The following is a 20609-nucleotide window of genomic DNA, read 5'->3' on the forward strand; positions in this document are numbered from 1 at the left end:
GGAGCAGGAACAAGTGGTTTGCCGGCAACATGTGCTGCAAACTGCTGCTCCACCCATTCGCTAGCTATGTCGACAGCATTGAGAGCCCAATCCTGTGGAATGAATGATGTCGGGTGAGTGTTGAGATCAAGGGCAGCCAGTTTCTCATGGTAGGCTTCCCAATACTCATGGGATATCATGATTGAGACAAAGGGCATGGCGTGTGAGCATGGCTTGCATCTTAAGTGAACATTTGCCGAGCAGCCTCGATGCTTATGATGTAACAACCCTAGCGGCAGCAATGTTATACACGTAATCTCAAAATGCTCTGGTATCTGGCAATGGTATTTGTCATTGAATTGTAATACACAGGTAGCTACCGGACAAATCTCATCTAATATTTACATACACCAGACCCATTTGCTAAATATATACATATGCTTCTGTAACTATTCAACATCGCGGCTGCCCTCATTGGCGCACAAAGGGATGCAATTGAGGGAATGGATCTCCGTGCAGAGATGTTCCGATCCGGCCATTGTTATAATCTTCCACCAACACGTCCACTGCCGCTTGAGAGGCAGCCATAGCGTCATAGACCTCGTCGAGAGGCTGTTCAAGTCGGTTCATCGCATCGACCACTGCTCCCGTGGCTTCGAGTTTGCTAACCAGCATGTGTCCAAGGTCGAGACCGAGCCAGGCGACTTCAGTCTGCAGAACATGAAGTTGTTGAAGGAGCGGGTCATCCATCCGTGGATGAGTAATTGGTTCCGGTATGAGCAAACCCAAGGCTGGCTGATTGTGCATTAATAAAATTATAATTAAGACTGAAAATCACTCACCCACTGTTTGAAGTGATCGGCCGTTAGCTCATTCACCTGAGCTACTGAAAGCTGGAGAGGCATTTGCATAGCCGTGAAATGAAATGGTGTTTTCCACCAGCAGTAGCAGTAGCGTGGAACCACTCGATATTGATCTACCGCCTTACCATCTTTGTTGTGCGGACAGTCCCGTAATCTCGCAAAGAGTGATTTGTGGTTTCGGTCTTCCATCTGGAAGTATGTTATGTGAAGGAGGACATTGCTGAGATAGACCGGCATGCTGGTATTAATGTTCATCACCGCGCACTTGCTCACAAAAGGGATCACGAAACACTTTAAAGTCTGTATCAGTAAGGTTATTTGATTGTTCCAAATGGACTTACCTCCGCCTCCCAGATGAGGTGTTGAACAAACAAGTACTGATAGGCACCTGATGGGTTAGGCTCTGCCAGCTGCGTGAGATGAATAGTGGTGAATCTGGAGGTGGCATATTCAAATATGTGGGCTGCATCCCAGATTGAGAATGAGCTGGCGACGGACTCGTACAGTGCGCGAGTTTGCTTGGTCATGGTAAGTATGGTATGGGAACTAACATGAAACCGGTCCTGGACAGCTTGTTTATATGCATTGTTGGAGCTTGAAAACACAAATGCGGAAATGTGGCTCATATTCCGGGATGCCTTCATTGTATGCAAAAAACATAATGTGGACTATTTATGACTCTTACTCTGATCCACAAAATACACAACATTCTCGGCAATTAAACAATGATCTTGAGCATTGGATTTGCCTTGAGAAAGGTTGTACGTGCATGTTTGGCCAATTCATGGTACATGTGAGCCTGCTGAATTGCATAACATTTGTGCTCTTCCAGCAGTGGATCGCCATTGTGAGTAATATGTGACAACCACATACTTGCCTTGTGGAGGAAAAATTGTAAGGTCCAACCCATTTCATGTTCTACGAGCAACTGCTCTTCCGACCACCGGTCACGCAAAGCCTTGGCCCGAAGCCAGTGGACCCTATAGACTATTTTCGGTTATTGTTTGGACATGATGGTCTTTGGACGGTGACTCACATTCATTCATCCAATCGTTGCTAATCGAATCACCTTGTACATCAAGAGACCAGAACCATGGAAGTGTGGAGTTTCTCTGTCCCTGGGCATTCGGATCGGCGACAGCAGCACTTGCCTTCAGATGACTCTTCTCCATCTGGAGATATTTTTTCCAGTAGAATGTGGGCTTGTAGATTGCCAAGTTGCGCCCGGCATTTTGAATAAATCATAGTTTGTAGTCTGATGACCTTTTCCACAGAATGTACCTGAGTCCATGCTCTGGTGACCTTGGCCTGAGATTTTGCCGGACGGACCGTGGTGCAGAAGAGCACCGCCTTGTCCGCTAAAAGCACTCTGATTGCTTGCAGGGTGTCGTTAGCCTGCCCTTCCTGAAGTGCAATTTCCTGACCAACTAGGTGGACGACGCCCAGCTCAGTGCATCTTTGTATGCCGATATTAGATGGAAGAGGTATAATGACATTCTCCAGACGGAAGACATTGCATTGCGGATCTTCATGGGAATCATGTTCACTGTCGGTAACAGCGTCCACTTCTTGCTCTGAATCATCTAGGAATTTGACCTCCATATCTCTGATGTCATCATCCAGATCGAAGTCCTCTCCGAGATGAGTGACTGCAGCAATGGTAAATTCATCTATCTGGTTTTGTAACTTTGTCCGGCATCTCCCTATCTCCAAATGCTGCGTTTCGGTGGGATATTTTCCCAACCTTCGGATGTCCATCAACAACGAGATCTGCAGCTCTTCTATCGTTATGCTGGATGCGATCCACGTGGCAGCACCCCGTTGTGCATTCCCTACTTCACAACCAACTCATGCCAGCAAGGCCAGCTCTTGTTGTTTCCGCGTCGGTGCTATGCTCATCTGATTGGTGATTTACTTCAGAAGCGTAGTTAGCGTGACTCACCCTTTTGTAGCTGCACGTCAAAGACGTCCATTGCCAAAGGATCCCCCATTCACCGTATTTGTGCTTGTTGATCCTGTTCTTCCCATTTTCCTGCTATGGCTGGATCAGCGGCATCATCAAGCTTCTGAAATGCTGCCGTGCTTTCGGAACCTCCCTTGACAGCATCGCGATATTTCCGACATAGAAAACCACCTGGAGATCATGAGCGCCAATTAATGACAGGAGTCCCAACTCATTCTGATCATTTTCATGAAATTAGAGTTGTTCATTTGGTAGTCGAGACACTCTTGTCAATGCGGGGTTGACATCCCTCTCATGGAAGGAGATATAATATTTAAGGGCGCCCATAATGTCTCCATAATCTCCCCATCAATTCTGGCTGCTCCTGTTATAAAGGTCGATGCATACCTTACATAGCACTTGTCCTGATGGCCATGGACGTGCCACAGTCCTATTCCCGGTATGATCTCCATAACAGCAGGGGTGCTCAAGTATAAACTTTCATTTACCCTATACCAGAAATACTTGTTATACTGGCAGTTGATGTCATATAATGTCAAGGCTCGAGTTAGTCCATTGGTGTGATGGCTCAAAGCATGACAAAGAGCATAGTCCATATTCATTTGTCTAATTAATGGTGTCAAGGAGGATAAAGCCAGTGAAATGTGTTACCATACCTTTCCCCTTTTTGGAAATCAACAATGGAATGAGGTACAAATGTTACGACACACGGTCGTGTGCGACTAGGATGATCTAAACAGCGACAACCACGACAGTGGTACCAAGTGCTGAGAGTCGTCGGCCTTTACAGACAAGCAAAGGTTGCATACTCAAACATAGCTCGTGGTGGTTGACGAGGGGTTACGCTGAGATGATAGCGGTTTACAGACAGTGAGAGGCGTCACTGAAGGTACGAGTCGATGTCGAGCAGGTAGCTTTAGCGGGACAAGGAGTTCAAGGGTAAACCTAGTAAGATTAAAGTAAGGAACGTCTACTTTAATCTTCGACCTTATATAAGGCTGCTCTATCATATCTAAGCTCAGCTCGAAGCTGGGTTCTAATCTGCTTATCTACATGAGTCAGAGATAGCGTCCATGAGGCGGGCTTCTATCGTAGATAGGGTCCATGCGGCACCCTTCTATCAGTACATGAGGCAACACGAGGCTTGCCTTCTATCTTGATAACATAAATAGGTCTTCTAGACCTATGTCGTCATGTGTCGTCATATGCGGTCCAGACCGCTTATCTAAGCCGGCAGTTGCCGCTTATCGTCTATCGTCATAAAGCTGGTGAGACTCCGGTGTCATCTATAGCCGTGCGGTAGCAGAGGGCTGTTCTGGTGGCAGGGGACTCATGCCATGTTACTGTAACACAAAACAGCCATGTCGAGCGCATGCGCAACCACCAATTCCAGTAGCTTCCAGTTTATGTCGGGAAGCATTCGCTTGATTCACAGCCCAATGATTGTTGCATTCTGACATTTGAACATGTTCATTGGCACCAGCCAGATGGGCCTTGTATTTATCTCTCGTCACCATAAAGCATAGGCCATCGGTCAACCATACTTCATCTTCCGGATGAGTAGGGTGCAAATGTTCTGCTTTGAAATTACCATCCATGACCAGAGATCTAGCATATAACCATTCCGGATCATCGCTGTTTCTTTCCGCCGGCTGCGGCGCATTTATTCTGGGTTGCGGACACGCTGGGCAAAAAAGAGCAAGTTCACTGGATTCCGGTTCTTTTGTTTCATGAGCGAAGCTGTTCCATTTAAGCAGTTTTAGTTGACGCCATTGCCGTCCCACGCGCATCAATTCCCTGTAGCGGTCCTGTTTAGATGTTAATTTATAAATGGATAACTGGCAGCACCTCAGACATACCGGAACTAAGTGGGGAAATATGCTAGATGTCATTCTCCTCAATTTACTATAGTAATTCATAGCTGATGTTCCGCATTCTAAGTTATCAAGCAGGAAGCCGTCTAGTACAGAAAACATGAATGCTGACTTGGGCCGACTGAAACATGCCGGAAACATGCCTATCGCAAATAGCTGCTTGTCCGGAGTACATGCATTTGGGCATTTACAATACCGGATCATCAGGGAATGGACGCCGGATTTGTCAACCATGGTTGTGCATTCCTTGCTGTGGAGGAAAGGAAGCTCCGGTATAGCTAAGCAATCATAGGAAGGTTCATGTACAGGCTCGTCCATGTCCTCCCACTCATGCACATTTTCCAGAACTGGACACGGCAGCCCACCATGTCCAAGATGAATTTCCATATCGATCTTGCTTAATGATGTTTCTTCAAAAAAGCTCCCGTTCCATTTGCTAATCTTGTGAAAAGGCAATCGCCTGTGCTCATGTCAACAGCATTTGGCACAAAACATAGGGTCACCGAGGCAGTCATGACACCGATACACCACCGAATTTACATCACATAATGAGCAAGACTTGTTTGTAGGTGGCGCCTCCCGTTCTAAGAGGAGGTGAAGGTAATTGTCCTTCCAAGGTATCCATTCACATAGATAATCGTTTGGGCTCTGGGAGGCTGGTCAGCCTTGGCAGGATGGCAAAAAAATTGCGCACCTTAGTCTTTCTTTTCCTCAACCACACGTTCAGTGGACCAATGGGACCATGATCACTCCAGTCTGCATGATGGGCATTGAAGTCGGGTGTAAATTGAGGGTACTTTCATTTGACTAGCTGAACTGGTCTTCGTGGAGCCAACACTCTCACTCTTGATTTGCCCATGAACTTGGTATGAAGTTGTGTGAAATAAGACACATAAGATATCATAGACCCATAATAGCAAATACCCCTCACTTAATAGCTGAAAGGAAAGGAGGGCAAATAACTTACTGCACATATTTTACACCCACTCACAATCCCATGCAGACACACTATCACTAAATCCTATTACTATCCTCTTAAGTCTATAATGTCTGACCATGACTCTGCCTCTGAATCTGACTCCAGGAAGCAGCCTCCGTTAAATGAGGAGGAGGTTGCAATCCTAAAGTCCTACCTTGAGCAATGGGACTCAGCTGAGCCATCAGAACGAAAGAAGGTCTCCAAAGCAGCTGCAACCGAGGCTCGGATGAAGGCATCAGTAATGTCTATAAGACTACTGAAGGATCGAAAAGTGGTGGGTCGCTCATCATCATCACCATCCCCACAAAACCAACTAAAACATCACACAGGCCTATGAGGCATGATTCCGAAGCCAAGGGACAAAGAGGAAGCCATCGAAACCCCCTATCAAGATTGGCCAGAAATGGACCGAAAGAAGTGTTGTAGATACGCTCCAGAAGAAGGAACTGCTAGAAAAAATTCAGGACGAGACTGGAGCCAAGCCTGGCATGAAAGAGATGATCAACCACTACACCAAGCAGCTCAATCTGCTCATTGCATCCTTGTCACCGGATGAGCTTTAAGAAGCGAAAGACACAGCTGAATTGTGGAACCGTCAAGGTGTTCCGGACGATGTCAAGGCTGACATTGCTAGGGAAAAAAGCGATGATATGATTCATCATTTTGCAACTGAGATGTGGAACTGTGCGGGAATGAGGGTCTTCATCATCTCTGCCTGGAAAAATGAGGGTAAGATTCATGTTGCCGGGTGAGTGATCCGATGCTTTTGCCATATCTTCTCTCACATTTCTGACAGTCACAACTATAACAATGAATATGGTGGTGCAGACTTTTTCATGAAGACTCATAACTGGGATATCATTCTGCCGGAATGGGATTCCTATGCCGAGAGCGCATTCAGTAACTACCTTAATATGCTTCCGGAGGATTCACGCTGACACAAATCAGACGGTAACTTGGACGGCAATGCGGTTATTACCAGGAAAAAGGATCGACAGGATAAGACTTATATTCTTCAGGTCGGAGATGACGGATATCCCGTGCTCCCTGCATGCGACTCTGTGGATCTAGATACCAAGAAAGCGGTGATCTGGGCATTTCTAACATGGCATTATAGTGGGTCGACTTCTCTCCCACTGTGAGGGATATCTAATTGTTGCTAGGGAAATGTTGTGGAGATTCAAAAATTTCAGTTCCATGGAAGTATGTGATACCCAGATACACCAAGATCATACCAGCAGAATGTCCTCCCAAAGGGCACAATCTTGCAGAGCCATCGAAGCTAAAGCAGGTTCACGCCACTCAGCTGCTACAATTCTGGTATGACCGACAGGAGGAAGGCGAAGCGCACGCATTGGAATTCATCAGTTGGTGGGACAATGATAAAGAGTATATGGTACTGGCAGCTGACATCAATGTACCAGTGATGAAGCAAACAGAAACAACCAGACAATCCAAGCAGAGGTCGTGGTCCCGGAACCGGAACCGTGAGCTACCTGAACCACAGCAGTCTACCAAAGGAAGATCATCACTGTGTCGAAGTAGAAAGAAAATGCAGAGTTCCGACACAACTCAAAAAAAGGGAGCTAGCTTGTTGCTTCATTCATGGAAGGGTAAGGGACATGAGTCATCTGCCGATAAAGTCAATGACCAACCGATCACCACTGCTGAGTCTGTTGACGGATTGGACGACTCAGAGGATGAGATTCCGAGTCAGCAAAAAGCAAACAAGTCTAAAGGGAAGAGCAGACGCTGGGTCTCCATGAGTAGCAGCAACTACACAAGCAGCGATGATGAGCAACCCGGAAAGTTGGTCAGCGCCAGCAAAAGAACCAAAAAGGATGTTGCTGCATCTCCTAGCAAGCCCGCTACAGTAGGTATCCAGCACAAGCAGATGAAGAGAGTGGTAGAACGCCCGCAGAATGCTGTCTGCAAGCATGGTGAGAAAGGCAGCGAGCATAAACCTTCTGCAACATTTGCAGACCTCACAGCCAGTGCACCCAGGGTACAGGTCGAATGGCCTGCACAGGAACTCAATACTCCTGATATCATCCGGGGGAAAACCCGAGTTCACAAAAGGACTGCCGAAGAATCCTTGGAAAGGTCTCCCGCAAAACGGACAAGATGTCAAGTGGCAATTCAACAGGACAAGGGGATTGTGAGACAGGCAGGGAAAATGGCAGGGAAGAAACAGGTTACTGAACAGGCTACCAATGGGTCCCCCTCAAAATGGACCAGGAGCAAGACTTCACAAACCGGTGCGGGTAAACATTCCCGGAAGCCCAACTCTCGGTACAACGATTATGTAAAACCTTGAGTGATGTGAGTCTGTGTTCGTTTCAAGGGGGGCAGGGTATCTCTTGCGATAGCATTCACTCACCAGACCAAGATCTGGTCACGACTCATGGACTTTGTGATGTGTCTTTGTAAGTCAATCTATAGGTCGGGCATATGTTGTGTATATTGTAACACATTTTCTGTGATTGCATTAGATACAAAGCTCGTGTATATTGTATTACATAGGGAACTAAGGTCATTGCATACTATCCCTCTGCTGCTCCACTCTGGTTATCATCGCATCTAGCGGGTACATGATCCAGTGGTGAATGTTAAGTAAATGGTGGATGTTTATGACATCAGCACCGAGGTCAGTGACCCGATCTCTTGCCTCCGTGTATGCACCAAACAAATGCTGGTTGGCCATGAACATGAGTCCTGGTCGTGAGTCATATACAAGTCCAGCCCCTGGCACAACAATGCTGTGGACATATCCATCGACTGTCCGGCACAAAAGTAAGCCGTAATCAGAATGGAAATACACAAAACTCACAGTTGCTGTGTCCTATGCTGTTGAGCCATCAGATCGCGTGGTGCATGGACTCTCCCACCTCTTGGAACGCATTGGGTTTGGTTGGAGACATGGATCTCTCTGCAACCACCAAAAAATTAGAAACAAAGTAAAAAGTGGACAAATCACACACCTGAGTTTGCAGATGTGGATGTAAGGTCAATGACATCCGTTTCCTCCTTGAATGTTCGGTTGACCGATTGGTTGGCTGATGGAGACGTCAGGTCAATGACATCCGTGTCCTCGTTGAATGTCCAGTCCACCGATTGGTTGGCTGACGTAGATGTAAGGTCAAGAATATCCGTTTCCTCGTTGAATGTCTGGTCCACTGATCGCCACATGATTGTTGGTCCCTCCATCGGATCTTCCCACCCACAATCATAAAGGTCATCCGTGCTTTCCATGCCAGCGCCTGAAAGCATCATGCTAGCTGTCTGCCTGTTGTTGGCATGATCATTTGCAACCTCTGCCTCCATCATTTCCGGATATGGGGTCTCAACATTCATAGATAGACCCCACCCACAGTCATATGGATCGTCAGCGGGGACTGCTGGCATAATATCATGTTCCGGAGCTGTGGTATCTTGCCATCCGCAATCGTAAGGATCGGCCATCAAAGCTATTTTGGCGGGTTTGCTGTCCTCCATAGGATCATCCTATCCAGCATCATAATGATCATTTGCCAGTGCAGCTGGTGCGATTATCCCATCCTTGGAGTATGTTGATTTGGCTGCAATGTCCATGGAGTCCAGTAAGATCCATCCCTGGTGATAGATCGGCCACTTACCTGCATCGGATCTTTGATCTTCCATTCCTGACGCCCGGTCAGCTCACATATTGCTTTGTAAATGACCCACGCACTTTCATCCATTGCTTGCAGTGCTGCAGCAGTCACGTTACCACCCCATCCACAGTCATATGGATCTTCTGGCGGTGACTCGTTCAGGGGCACTGTCTTGTTGATTATCAGATCATCCCATCCGCAATTGTACGGATCATCCATAGGAAATGTCATCTCGTCGGTAGGCTGGTCGGACAATTTGGTTGGATTTGCTGTCATATTGTGTCAAATGATGCCAAATCCGGGCGCCCAGTTCAGACTTACCTCCATTCAATCTTTCATCTGTTAATGCTAGCAATGGGTCAGTCGTGATTTCAGAAAGCAACTGATGTAACTTGCTTTCCTCTAATGGCATGGTTGCTTCCTCAGATGCAACATTCATGTCATCCTCCCATCCACAATCATACGGATCCATCGGTGAAGACACTTGAGGGGAAACCGACACGTTCGAAATGGTGTCATCCCATCCACAATCGTAGGGATGATACGTCGGAAGCGTTGTTTCAACATCCTCATGGAAGGAGTGAGTTCTTGTGGTCAATTGTACTGGATCTTCTGTTGGGTACAAATTAATTAGCTCCATTGCGAGCGCCAGGCTGTTGCTTACCTTCCAGTCTTGTACAGCCTAATCAGATGAGTTAGTTGAGTTCGATGACACAGTGAAGCAAAGAACCTTCTGCCGATGTTCGGATGGCCGGTGACAAACCAATGTCTCCAGTTGACCAGGAATGCTGGGCTGTCAAAAAGTTGGGCATCCGGAGCAACTCTACAACATACATGTCTAGTACAATGCGTGAGATCGACAATCCTCGGCTTTAATATGGCACTCACCTGACAGCATGCTTGTGACCTCATCAAAGTTGCCATTAAAACACAGCTCATAATCTACGGGACAAGGTTGATTCAGCGATGCCAGTGATCCAGGTAATGACTTACTTTTATCTTTCTTTCCTACAGAATCAACCTGATATTCATAGCAATGGGGTAGCTCGGAATGTAATTTATATACTGCCAAGGAAATGTTTCAATCATTCCTGGCTGATAGGGGTTATAAGGTGAACTTACATTTATATATTGGGTAGGATTCCAATCCGACGATTCCTTGGAATCTCGGAATGGTATCCGGTTTGGGAGGAACCCATGACTCTAAAGGGACATATGTGCCCCACCAATCTATGGGGTCCTCATGCAATGCAGGGCATGCCTCTACCGGCAAGTCAGTTGATACAACACTATGATGTTGAGTGGGATTGGAATGGAACAACATGCTGGTCCATTTGTCGCCAACATCTGGAGAGAGTGAGTCGCCAGCCTCCGAAGAGACTGAAGTGGCAAAACGAACTTGTCTCTCAGGCATGAATGTTTGTGTGAAAATGAAGTCCGAGAAGGTGATGAGTTGCCAACATATACCTTGATGTGTGGTCCACCAACTGTGGAGACCAAATACGTGGGACAATGATTGGTGAAATCCTTCTATTACGTTATTATTATATTATATCGGTCCATGCTGCTGTTCTATGTTCGCCACGCAGTCTCGGAAACACCCACAACCGACAAATTGGTATTGATCCCGACATTTGTAAAATTTCTCAGAGTCATTCCTCTTTCCCTTCCACATAGCATTACCCCAACTCACCAACATCTTTCATATACTCCTATGACATCTTCCGAACAAGCAAATGCTGCCCTCAATGATACTTTGAAAGATGTTCAATCCCTCATCAAACAATGTATGAAGTTGAAAGCAGGCGATTCAGCAACGGCATTGGCATTGTCAGATGAGATTGCTAGGCGCTTGGTACGTCCGGTTGCTGTTGATTGTCTAGCTAATTTTGGATTACGGACATAATTTGTTTCAGGCAAAAGATTTAAAACACTATGGAGAGAGTGCAACATCGTTCTCTCCCCAGCTGCTGTCATGCGCAGCGGTGGTACAGCAGTACTCTAAAGGCGGCATGTTTAAATCATCGCTGGACTGGACAACTGTCGGCAACAATGACCCATGCATTAAGGATCATCCGTGTTTCCACAAGACTATGAATTATCGAGCTCCTACTGGTTCCAAGACGACGGAACCTGATCTTGCCTCTCTCGCTCAAACAGATGTACAAGAAGCTGTCCTATCATCTCTGTCTCTTGACGGTCCGGAGGGCAGTCGTATGGCCGATATCCAAAGTGATGCTCCTGCAAAGCTTCTCCCGAGCACGGAGAAACCTCAACATACAATTTCCTCAGAAACTTTTGCTACAATGGCACCACATTCGCCCCCGCCAACTTTAACAAAGGCCTTGGAACCTCTCACTCCTCTGCCCATATCAATGGCGCCCGCGAAGACACCGGAAAAGACTGTTTTGAAAGGAGACCCAAAGACATGGGAGAAGACTCATAAACAACGTCGTAATGATAAAAAAAGGCAAGTGGAAGACAATGTCGCCGACGAAACGGATATGATACATAGGCCTTCCCTGCGTCCGTTATCCCGGCAACTGAAAAGGAAGAAGAAGTTTATGTCAGATGAGGAAGAGGAGAACCAGGCCCATGGAACTATATATGTAGCACAGAAGGTACAAAGAGACCTACTGATCCATTAGCTCTAACCATAGCATCATACGCACAGCAGCACACGTCATCATCGACGGCTAGTGCAGTTGCAACAGGGTTAAGTGCAATGCCATCTGACCCGGTCGGTGATGAGGGTTTCTGGGATGTGGACACCAGGGTAGTTTGTCGTCATCTCAGTGATTCAATTGTAATGTTTATTCTCCCAGCCTGCCAGATGGGGTCGGGATTCCACCATTGCCACTGAGGCAGAGGTAGGTGTTTGATTATTTAGGTGACAATTCCCGGTAATGAACTTGTCGCAGTATTCCATTCATCACCACCCCCGGAAGTGCGACAAATGCGTGAAATTAGACATACCTTGTATTGTCCTCCCGGATAAGAAGTACGGTTTCACTAGACTCGCCTGCGCGAACTGCGACGAGATGAAGATCACTTGCACAATCGATGGTGTCGGTGTCTGGGAGAGGTTGCAAGCCAAGACTAAGTCAACAGAAACCAGTGTGCACCCTCCCGCAAAACATTCTAAGACTGTTACGCACTCAAATAGATCTGTTATGTGGAACCCTAAGAGGGGTGTCGTCCGCTAACATTCGTGACGTAACCGGAAGGATCTGGTATCGCAAGTGAGACTGGCGACGACGAGTCGGCAGTGATCACAGTACGTGCATGTCACGTGACTTCTAAGACGGATGTCTATGAAGTCACTCAAGGTAAGGACAGTCTTGTCCGAACAATGAGGTCGATCGAGGTAGACTTAGTCGCGATGAGCAACTAAGAAAAGACACTAGAGACTGAAGCCAAAGGGGCGTTCAGAGGGAAGTATGTTCCAGGGAAGATTGAGTAGATTCAAGTTAGAGAATCTAGTACAGGGTGACCAACTACTTATACTAAGTGGAGAGGGTGAAGGGCAAGGCTACCGCACAGTAGGTAAGGGTAAAGGGGAAATGAGAATGGTATAGGTGCGTTGGCAACAGAGCTGGATTAGTGATGGATGGTCGAATGTGGAATGAGACCAAGAAATGTTGGAACGGACCAACAGTAAGAATACAACGTGCGGGAATCCGCAGTCAGAAGGAACAGAAAGGGAAAGCCACATTGGTGGCATGAGTCAGACCGAGTCATAGGTGCGGGACCACATTGGTGGTCGAATCAGGGGAGGAACGTGCATGCACGTGCATAGAGACGGACGATGCGAGGGACGGGAATGGTCCCGAGGATCCGGTTAATGGAAAGTCGGTAAAGGAGGACGAGCCGGTAGATGGTGAGGGCAAGGATGAAGGGAAAATGATAGGGGGGCCATGGGACCGATGTTACTTGTAACAAAGACTCAAGCCTACAAGTTGCAGGCTGCCAAACCACTGGCCAAACATGTCCCATCCAAGAAAGCACAACCACCAACTAGATTCTCCCGTGCTGAGCAGAAGGTTGTACAGGATTCATTGGACGGTAAGCTTTGAATCCATAGGGCTGGCAAAGGTCAATGCATCAAATTTTAGATTCAAACACGGAACAACCAATGGACCTTGTGACAACATATCCAGATCCACCAGCGCAACCCACCGTGCCACCATTGGAGCCTGCATTGGTCCTGGCAACAGCCCAATCATTGACATGCATCTGGGAGGCACAAATCAGGTCACCCGCACCCCGAAACCCACTGGAGCCTGAGCCAACTGCAAGGGACATATTGCATAGCATGCACAATCTCGGCAGGCATTTTGATCTTCTTGCCACAAATGAGTGGGTGGATGCGTTGGACGAGAGGTTAGACTCGGTGGAGGAGCAGCTTGATATCAGATTGACTGTGCTGGAGCAACGGTTAAACACATTGGCCAAGCAGTGGAAAGCGACCTCATCAACTGTGGGCAATCTGTCCATGGGCCTTCATAAACTCAAAGACAATGTGGCTCTTCATCGCCCTTGTGAGCACATTGGTGGAAGTATAGCATCACAACAACAAAATGCAGCACTGCTCCCATGGACACTCCAAAATGCTGGTAGCGGTAATGAAGGCATGGCTATCTCGCAGATTGGGAGGCCACCTCGTGGATGGACAGAACCTGGTAATATAAGAAGGGGACACAATTCCGGCAGGTCAACATCTGCTGCTCAGATACCGGGAGCATCACTTTCATTGTTGTCCTCACCTCCTTCCTCTTGATTCTCAAGCACACCACCCGGTACATCCGGCGAGTAGATATTGATTGGATCCCCTATCAGATGCAGCTAATACTGTACTTGTAGTTCTACTGTGATTCCGTAAGGGGGTAGTCAGTCAATTTTGGAGTCATTTGGCGCAAGGCTTGGATATTGTACCGATTTGATTGTTGAACGGTTAATTTATGAAGAAAACCATGTACACAAGGCACTACTGCTTCGGTGCTCATTTTTGATCACGTATAGTCGTGGATTCACTACATCAGCTGATACCATAGCCCCTGCTCCCATTGACATGTAATGCGGCTGAATATAGACCGTTGTTCCGAACCAACATGACCGGATTTCCCCCACGGAATGAGTCGGCCGGGCCCTTCTATAAACATGAGATTGTTATAATCAGCACCATTCTCTTTGTGATATAAGGTGACATCTGAGAGGCCTGTGATACCTTGTTCCGGCTGATGGTACAGCTAATAGGCGGGCCGCATATGTACCTCAAAGTATGCAACCGAACTTTGTAATGATATCAGTGCCGATCCGCATCTGACATTGATATTCATGCCGGAGGGATATGCCATACAGGTTGCATCCGCTGTGCCGTCGTCAGGAGTGACAAACCCTACATTCACACCTGTGCCATGACTGTAAGAACTATCCAAACCGGAGCATTATGCCATTGAATATCACAGCTTGATATGATAATCATAAAGTACATATCCTAACCAGGCAGGCCAATATATTATAGCAAACAACAATGCAGTCTATATCTACAAATTACATACACCCGGAACCGAACTACAGAGGATGGCGACCGGGAGCAGCATAATAAAGAAAAGAGTAGCTAAAAGTACTATATATATATATATATATATACATACATAGTTAACCCGATACTATGACATTAAGTGTTCCGGAAACTTGTTGGATGTGCCGACGCAACTCTCTACCAGGCATCTGAGGCATTGAGCCTTTGCTCCAGTGCGTCTAACTGCTGGTGGAGGGTATTTTCTACCAAATGAACTCTTATCTCCAAGGCGTCCACCCACTCATTGGTTGCCAAGAGATCCAATCTCCTGCTGAGGTCCTGGATCCCCTGCAAGATGTCTCTTGCAGTTGGCTCGGGATCGGCGTGGTTGGCTGGCGCAGGCTGTTGCTTCTCCTCTAATAGTCATCTGGGTTAGTTTCAAGCTCCTCGCTGGATTTGACGGCAAACTCACCTTCAGATATGTCAAGTTCAACCCGAGTGGGTTTGGCAGGTGTTCTCTTAGCCGGGGCCTTGGAGATTGTGCAGGACTTCTTAATGCGCATTCTGGAGTTTCTGGCTGGCTTTGATGTAGCCACGGCCGCGGCTGCCTTGGCTTGCATTCTCTGCCTAACACCGACGCCGTCAATCGCACAGGTGATCTTCATTTGATCGCAATTTGCGCATGCAAGTCGCGTGTATCTGAACTTTTTGTCCAGAAGGACAACGCAGTGTATGTCCAATTTCGTGCACTTGTTGCACTGCTGAGGATGGTAACGAATGGAATGCTTGAAATATGTTAGCTTTGGACTCCTGCTATGTACTGACAGACTTACCTTCCACAGCATTGCGATCTGAGAATCCTGACCCCATTCGGCAGGCTAAAAAAAACAAAGAATCAGTACCAGAATGCTATGCAGAGCGCGGATAACGCACCCTTGTCTCTACCTCGAGGAAACTCTTGTCATCGGCCACATCGGATGAGTGCGGACCAGCCGCATCTGAATCATTGTCCAATGCTGCCTTGGACTGTGGGAGCACAATTGAGTTCGGGATTCATATGCAAACATCATTGAACATACCTTTACAAAGATGGTTCCGGTGTGAACTTTGTCCTTGTCAGCCAATTGAAACTTCTTCTTTCTCTTCTGTCTGGGCCTAGAAAATGGTGGAGGCAACTTGGGTCCATCTGTGACAACCGCCGCATCCAAATCTTCATTGTCGGCCTTCCTCTTGTTGCTGTTGCCGAGCTGTGGTGCTGCCTTTCTGGGTTTCTTCTTAGTGCCCACCACAAAGAGATTATATTTGACGGGGAGGTGGGGCAGATTTTGCACACCCGCAGCCGTTGGGTCTGGTGCCGGTGATCCAGGCTCGGGTTCTGTCGCCGTCGCAGCAATCAGATTGTCGAGGGATTGTCTGGATGGAAGAGCCGACGGTGCAGAAGACGGCATAACGGGGTCCGTTGCTGATAGGACAGCGGTCACAGATCCTGCATCTTGAGGATCCAAGTTGGCAGGAAACTCGGCGGGAGAGGGCAGGCGGTAGCCCACGGTCTTCTCGAATCATGGGTGGGTCTTGATCCTAGGGTCGTCTTCTGCGACAGAGGTCCAATCGGGGACACTCTCAAAGGTGCCAGCCTTCGAGTACTGCCAGATAATGGCGGCGCAGGAGAGTAGCAGGGGAGAGAATGATGTTGCGGTCCCCATGTAAAGTTTCAAGTCTTTGGCCTGTGTAACACGGTCAGGTTGAGAAAAACATTCAAAGTCGGAGGAAAAAATGAAACTTACCACTCGCTGGGCGATCTCATCAGAGAGCCTGAAGGTTTCCGGATCGGCTTCCTTTAACTTCATGCAACGCTTCATGAGTGATTGCACATCAGCCAGGGTGGCATTCAGGGCATCATTGGCTGATTCCACGGGTGTCATGATGAATTTGTAAAGCAGAGTTTTGGTTGCAATGCACAGGATGTACGGAAGGGGGGAATCGTTGTATGGGAAAATGTCGTACAGCGGCTGGGTTTTATATGAATCCGTTGGTTGTGGGCATTCTGAAAACTGTGGAAAGTCAGATTTGTGGGACAGGTGTAAGACTATTGTACAGAACAACCATGGCTACCATTGGCTAAACCCAGTGGATCGAACTCGGGAAAGGCCGATTCACAACTGTTTCCGGAAGATCATGTATGGCTGTCTGGGTATCCAATGCACAACATATCACCATTTATGGGTGAGAAGTGGATTAATGCTTGTTGCGGTTCACGCGGCTCATCAGCAATGGTAGGAGGCAAATGCTATGAGAGTCCGTTGTCGCAATCACGGGTAGTTTGATTGATCCTGGATCCACCGCAACAAGCCTTAATCTAGTCCAACAATCGCTCTCTGCTGGGACCAAACGGACATTTGTTTGTTCCATTTGTAACACCTTCCGGTATGAGATTCAATCAATCCACATTCTTCTTGAAGACCAATTATCGGCCATTTGTCTGCCTTTCCAAGATTAATCGGGGATACGCGGCAAAACCATCCCCTTCCGATATCACTCCTGCCCTGCCGATGTCACAAATTTCGTCATCCATGACCCATGTGGAGCTCAGAGGCATATTCTTCCGAGCCTAAAGATATCACACTGACTTTTGTGAAACAAATTCATCTAAAACATGACTTAAGTGGCCCCAACAGTCATTCCTCAATATCACATTCAATTATCCCCCAATAGCTGTCACTTGGTCCAACTGTCAGTCTGTCCGAAATCAGAGGCTTATTGTCCTCGATAGTATGATGGTGAACTTGTCCTTCCGAAATTATATATTTTGTGAACCATAAAGGAACTAATGCTCAATGGTCAGCCTTTCCGACATCAGATTCATATTCCCTTGGCCGGCCCTTCCAACATGGTATACATATTGACATATAATGAGCTGGCCCTTCTGAGATCACTTGCTTGTCCTCCTGGGCCAAAATCGCTATGCCCAACTCATACGCTCTCCCAAGTTCCACATTCAAATTTCCTTACCCATCTGAGCCAGGCCGTCACTCTTTCCGAGATCAGATGCCTGTATTCTCCTGGGCTGAACACGATCAGCTGGCCCTTCCTATATTCAACTGTATTGAGTCCATCCGATCATATGCATATCCTCCTGGGCCGAGAATCAACTAGTCGGCCCTTCCGATATCAAATGTTTGTTCTCCTGAGCCAAACCATTTCCCCCCAAGATTATATGCAATTCTCCTGGATGCGTTGAAAAATGAGTGGTCGGCCCTCCCGAGATCTGCTTGGCTCAACCACTAATCCTTCCCAAAATCATTTCTCGAACCCAAAAAAATCAGCCAGCCCTTCCTATATCAGACACATGTCCATCCATTGGCCCTTATGCTGGGCCGAAAATAACTACTAATCTGCACTTGGGCCCAAAAGTACTCACTGGGCCCAACCACCAGTCCTTCCGGGTATTCTCCTGGGTCGATAACAAACCTAGTCAGCCCTTCCGATATCAAACTGCATATTTTGTTGAGCCCATCCATTGGCCCATCCAAGAACATTCTCCTGGGCCGAAAAATAACTAGTCGGCCCTTCCTGGATCAGCTGGGCCAACCGCCAATCCTTCCAAGATATTCTCTTGGGCCGAAAATGATTGGCTGGCTCTTCCGATATCAAATCCCAACCATCCGCCCTTCCAAGATCACATGCTGGGCCAAAAATCACTAGCAGAGCCCTTCCGAGATGACATGGATATATAATATTCAGCTGGGCCTATCCGTTCTTCCTTCCGAGACATATATACAGGGCCCATCAGTCACTCCCAGTACCTGTATCCCATAACATCGGCCCGCTTATTCTATTGATCTCACACTTGGCCGACCCGCCAGCATGGGTACTATTCCAAGCTGTGGGCCCATCCATGATCAGCTATGCTTGGGCCCGCATTGGATGGCCCGCCTCACTGGGTCGATTCTCAACCTTTGGCTGTCCGACTAAGTCGGGAAATGTTACTGAAGGGGCTCCAATGATAACATTTTTATTTTATGAAATCACACCACCAGTGAGATGGTGCTCTCAGGAAAGTACACACGAGTCCATGTCGAGGCATGTTCTAACAGGAAAAAAATAAAAAATAAAAAAATAACATATATCATTCATGAGAGAATGTCAAGGTGTGATTTCATGGAATAAAAATGTCATCATTGGCAGATTTTGACTCAGATGACAACTTGACTAAGACCAATGAAGATCAATGTCTGGGTTGCTGTCTGAGCAAATATTCAAGGCATGTTCTAATAGAAAAAAATGCGACATTCAACAGGTTTCAAACGTGTTACATTCCAGTGGAAACAGATTTTGATTCTGTTATGACAACCACTTGGCCAAACACAACTCTGATGAGCTTTTAAGCAAACCAACCATGAGAATATATCAAGGCGCATTTTTATAGAAAATGAAAATTATCCTTGGCAGGTTTTAAAGCTGCACAGTCCAAGAGAAACAGATTTTGACTCTGGTGATCACTATTTGGTAGGTTTTGAACCCACACAGACAGATTTAGATTCTGTTGTATTGACTGCTTGGCTAAGACCAGTGAGATGCACTTCCAATGAACTCATTCAGAAGTGAACCCTCAAGGCACAAAAGTTCAATGTATGACCAAAGTCTTGATGCAAACTCGGAATGACAAGTACAAGAACAATTTAATTCTCTCCAAAGATCTCGACTTGATTGAAGAAAAAGAGCAGATTAGACATCAAACTTTCCAGTTTGATTCTAATGACCAGAGGAAGCTCTGAGATAAAGCAGAAGTATTTAGACAACAGTGCGACATTCTGCGCTTAGGTGCTTTCGAGTGCTCAGTGTCAAATAGCAGTTATAGCGTATTTTAGACTTTGAGTCCCACAATATGCAAGATGGTGGTGGAAAGATTGTTCAGAGTCAAAAGATACATGGTGCTATGTAAGTAATTTTAATTGTGTTCTCAGCACGTGGAAGCAAGTCAGAAGTGCAGCCAATAGGCAAAAGTATGCGAGTCGCTTCTGAATGGGTTCATTGGGAGCACATCTAACTGGTCTTAGCCAAGAAGTTGATACAACAGAATCTAAATCTGTCTGTGTGGGTTCAAAACCTGCTAAAGATGAATTTGCCAAGTGATCATTAGAGTCAAAATCTGTTTCTCTTGGGCTGTGCAGGTTTGAAACATGCCAGTGATAAAATTCATTTTCTATGAAAACACACCTTGAAATCTGCTCATGGTCGGTTTGCTTGCAAGCTGATCACAGTTGTGTTTAGCTAAGTGGCTGTGATCACAGAATCAAAATCTGTTTTCATTGGAGTGCAATGAGTTTGAAACTTGTGGGATGTCACATTTTTTCTGTGAGCACATGTCTTGAATATTTGCTCATAGACAGCATCTCAGAGATTGATCTTCATTGGTCTTGGTCAAGTTGTCACCAGATTTAAAATCTGTTTCTCTTCAACTGTGCAGGTTTGAAACCCGCCAATCACAATGTTTTTATTCTATGAAATCCAAAATGGTGGAATGTGATGAATCATGAGTTAATGCAAAATACACATCATTATACAGATTACAAACCTGCTTAGTTCAAGAGAAATATATTTTGACTCTGGCAATCACTTGAATAAGCACATTAAAGAATCTCAGCCTTAATAGGTTTGTATTTTTACTAATTCCCCAGGTTATTAGGATCAAACTTGAAAGTTTGATGTGTAATCTGTCTGCTCTTTTTCTTCTTCAACCAAGTCAAGACCTTTAGAAAGAATTATATTGTTATTGTACTTATCCTTCCGAGTTC

The 20609-nt window shown here is 46.5% G+C and overlaps 7 protein-coding genes across 7 annotated transcripts; 3 read left to right on the forward strand and 4 right to left on the reverse strand.

Annotated features, from left to right (window-relative positions):
• Nucleotides 1-450: 450 nt before the first annotated feature.
• On the reverse strand, nucleotides 451-1369 carry F5147DRAFT_780533 (uncharacterized protein; the record flags this gene model as incomplete). The annotated part of the gene is made up of 3 exons (XM_041442468.1): nucleotides 451-774; nucleotides 822-1133; nucleotides 1184-1369. The coding sequence occupies 3 exons, from the start codon at nucleotides 1367-1369 to the stop codon at nucleotides 451-453; spliced, it is 822 nt and encodes a 273-aa protein (XP_041285992.1).
• Nucleotides 1370-1560: 191 nt separating this feature from the next.
• On the reverse strand, nucleotides 1561-5304 carry F5147DRAFT_748310 (uncharacterized protein; the record flags this gene model as incomplete). The annotated part of the gene is made up of 10 exons (XM_041440056.1): nucleotides 1561-1829; nucleotides 1879-2044; nucleotides 2124-2674; nucleotides 2697-2756; nucleotides 3205-3235; nucleotides 3294-3411; nucleotides 3462-3537; nucleotides 4163-4613; nucleotides 4665-5139; nucleotides 5225-5304. 10 exons carry the CDS (start codon nucleotides 5302-5304, stop codon nucleotides 1561-1563), a joined length of 2277 nt encoding a protein of 758 aa, XP_041285993.1.
• Nucleotides 5305-5725: 421 nt separating this feature from the next.
• On the forward strand, nucleotides 5726-7975 carry F5147DRAFT_780535 (uncharacterized protein; the record flags this gene model as incomplete). Its single annotated transcript, XM_041442469.1, has 5 exons — nucleotides 5726-5936; nucleotides 6259-6406; nucleotides 6455-6558; nucleotides 6607-6774; nucleotides 6822-7975. 5 exons carry the CDS (start codon nucleotides 5726-5728, stop codon nucleotides 7973-7975), a joined length of 1785 nt encoding a protein of 594 aa, XP_041285994.1.
• Nucleotides 7976-8191: 216 nt separating this feature from the next.
• Nucleotides 8192-10704, reverse strand: F5147DRAFT_780536 (uncharacterized protein; the record flags this gene model as incomplete). Its single annotated transcript, XM_041442470.1, has 11 exons — nucleotides 8192-8417; nucleotides 8489-8505; nucleotides 8547-8587; nucleotides 8640-9162; nucleotides 9294-9559; nucleotides 9612-9902; nucleotides 9955-9972; nucleotides 10021-10128; nucleotides 10179-10232; nucleotides 10284-10355; nucleotides 10413-10704. 11 exons carry the CDS (start codon nucleotides 10702-10704, stop codon nucleotides 8192-8194), a joined length of 1908 nt encoding a protein of 635 aa, XP_041285995.1.
• Nucleotides 10705-11004: 300 nt separating this feature from the next.
• Nucleotides 11005-12496, forward strand: F5147DRAFT_780537 (uncharacterized protein; the record flags this gene model as incomplete). The annotated part of the gene is made up of 5 exons (XM_041442471.1): nucleotides 11005-11145; nucleotides 11207-11911; nucleotides 11965-12066; nucleotides 12116-12160; nucleotides 12212-12496. The coding sequence occupies 5 exons, from the start codon at nucleotides 11005-11007 to the stop codon at nucleotides 12494-12496; spliced, it is 1278 nt and encodes a 425-aa protein (XP_041285996.1).
• A 720-nt stretch (nucleotides 12497-13216) lies between these two features.
• On the forward strand, nucleotides 13217-14070 carry F5147DRAFT_780538 (uncharacterized protein; the record flags this gene model as incomplete). The annotated part of the gene is made up of 2 exons (XM_041442472.1): nucleotides 13217-13355; nucleotides 13406-14070. The coding sequence occupies 2 exons, from the start codon at nucleotides 13217-13219 to the stop codon at nucleotides 14068-14070; spliced, it is 804 nt and encodes a 267-aa protein (XP_041285997.1).
• Nucleotides 14071-15012: 942 nt separating this feature from the next.
• On the reverse strand, nucleotides 15013-16736 carry F5147DRAFT_780539 (uncharacterized protein; the record flags this gene model as incomplete). Its single annotated transcript, XM_041442473.1, has 7 exons — nucleotides 15013-15230; nucleotides 15287-15599; nucleotides 15648-15692; nucleotides 15748-15840; nucleotides 15894-16364; nucleotides 16413-16538; nucleotides 16599-16736. 7 exons carry the CDS (start codon nucleotides 16734-16736, stop codon nucleotides 15013-15015), a joined length of 1404 nt encoding a protein of 467 aa, XP_041285998.1.
• Nucleotides 16737-20609: the final 3873 nt, after the last annotated feature.

Source organism: Suillus discolor (assembly GCF_016758755.1).
Source record: "Suillus discolor strain FC423 chromosome Unknown F5147scaffold_109, whole genome shotgun sequence".
In the NCBI taxonomy this organism is placed as follows: domain Eukaryota; kingdom Fungi; phylum Basidiomycota; class Agaricomycetes; order Boletales; family Suillaceae; genus Suillus; species Suillus discolor.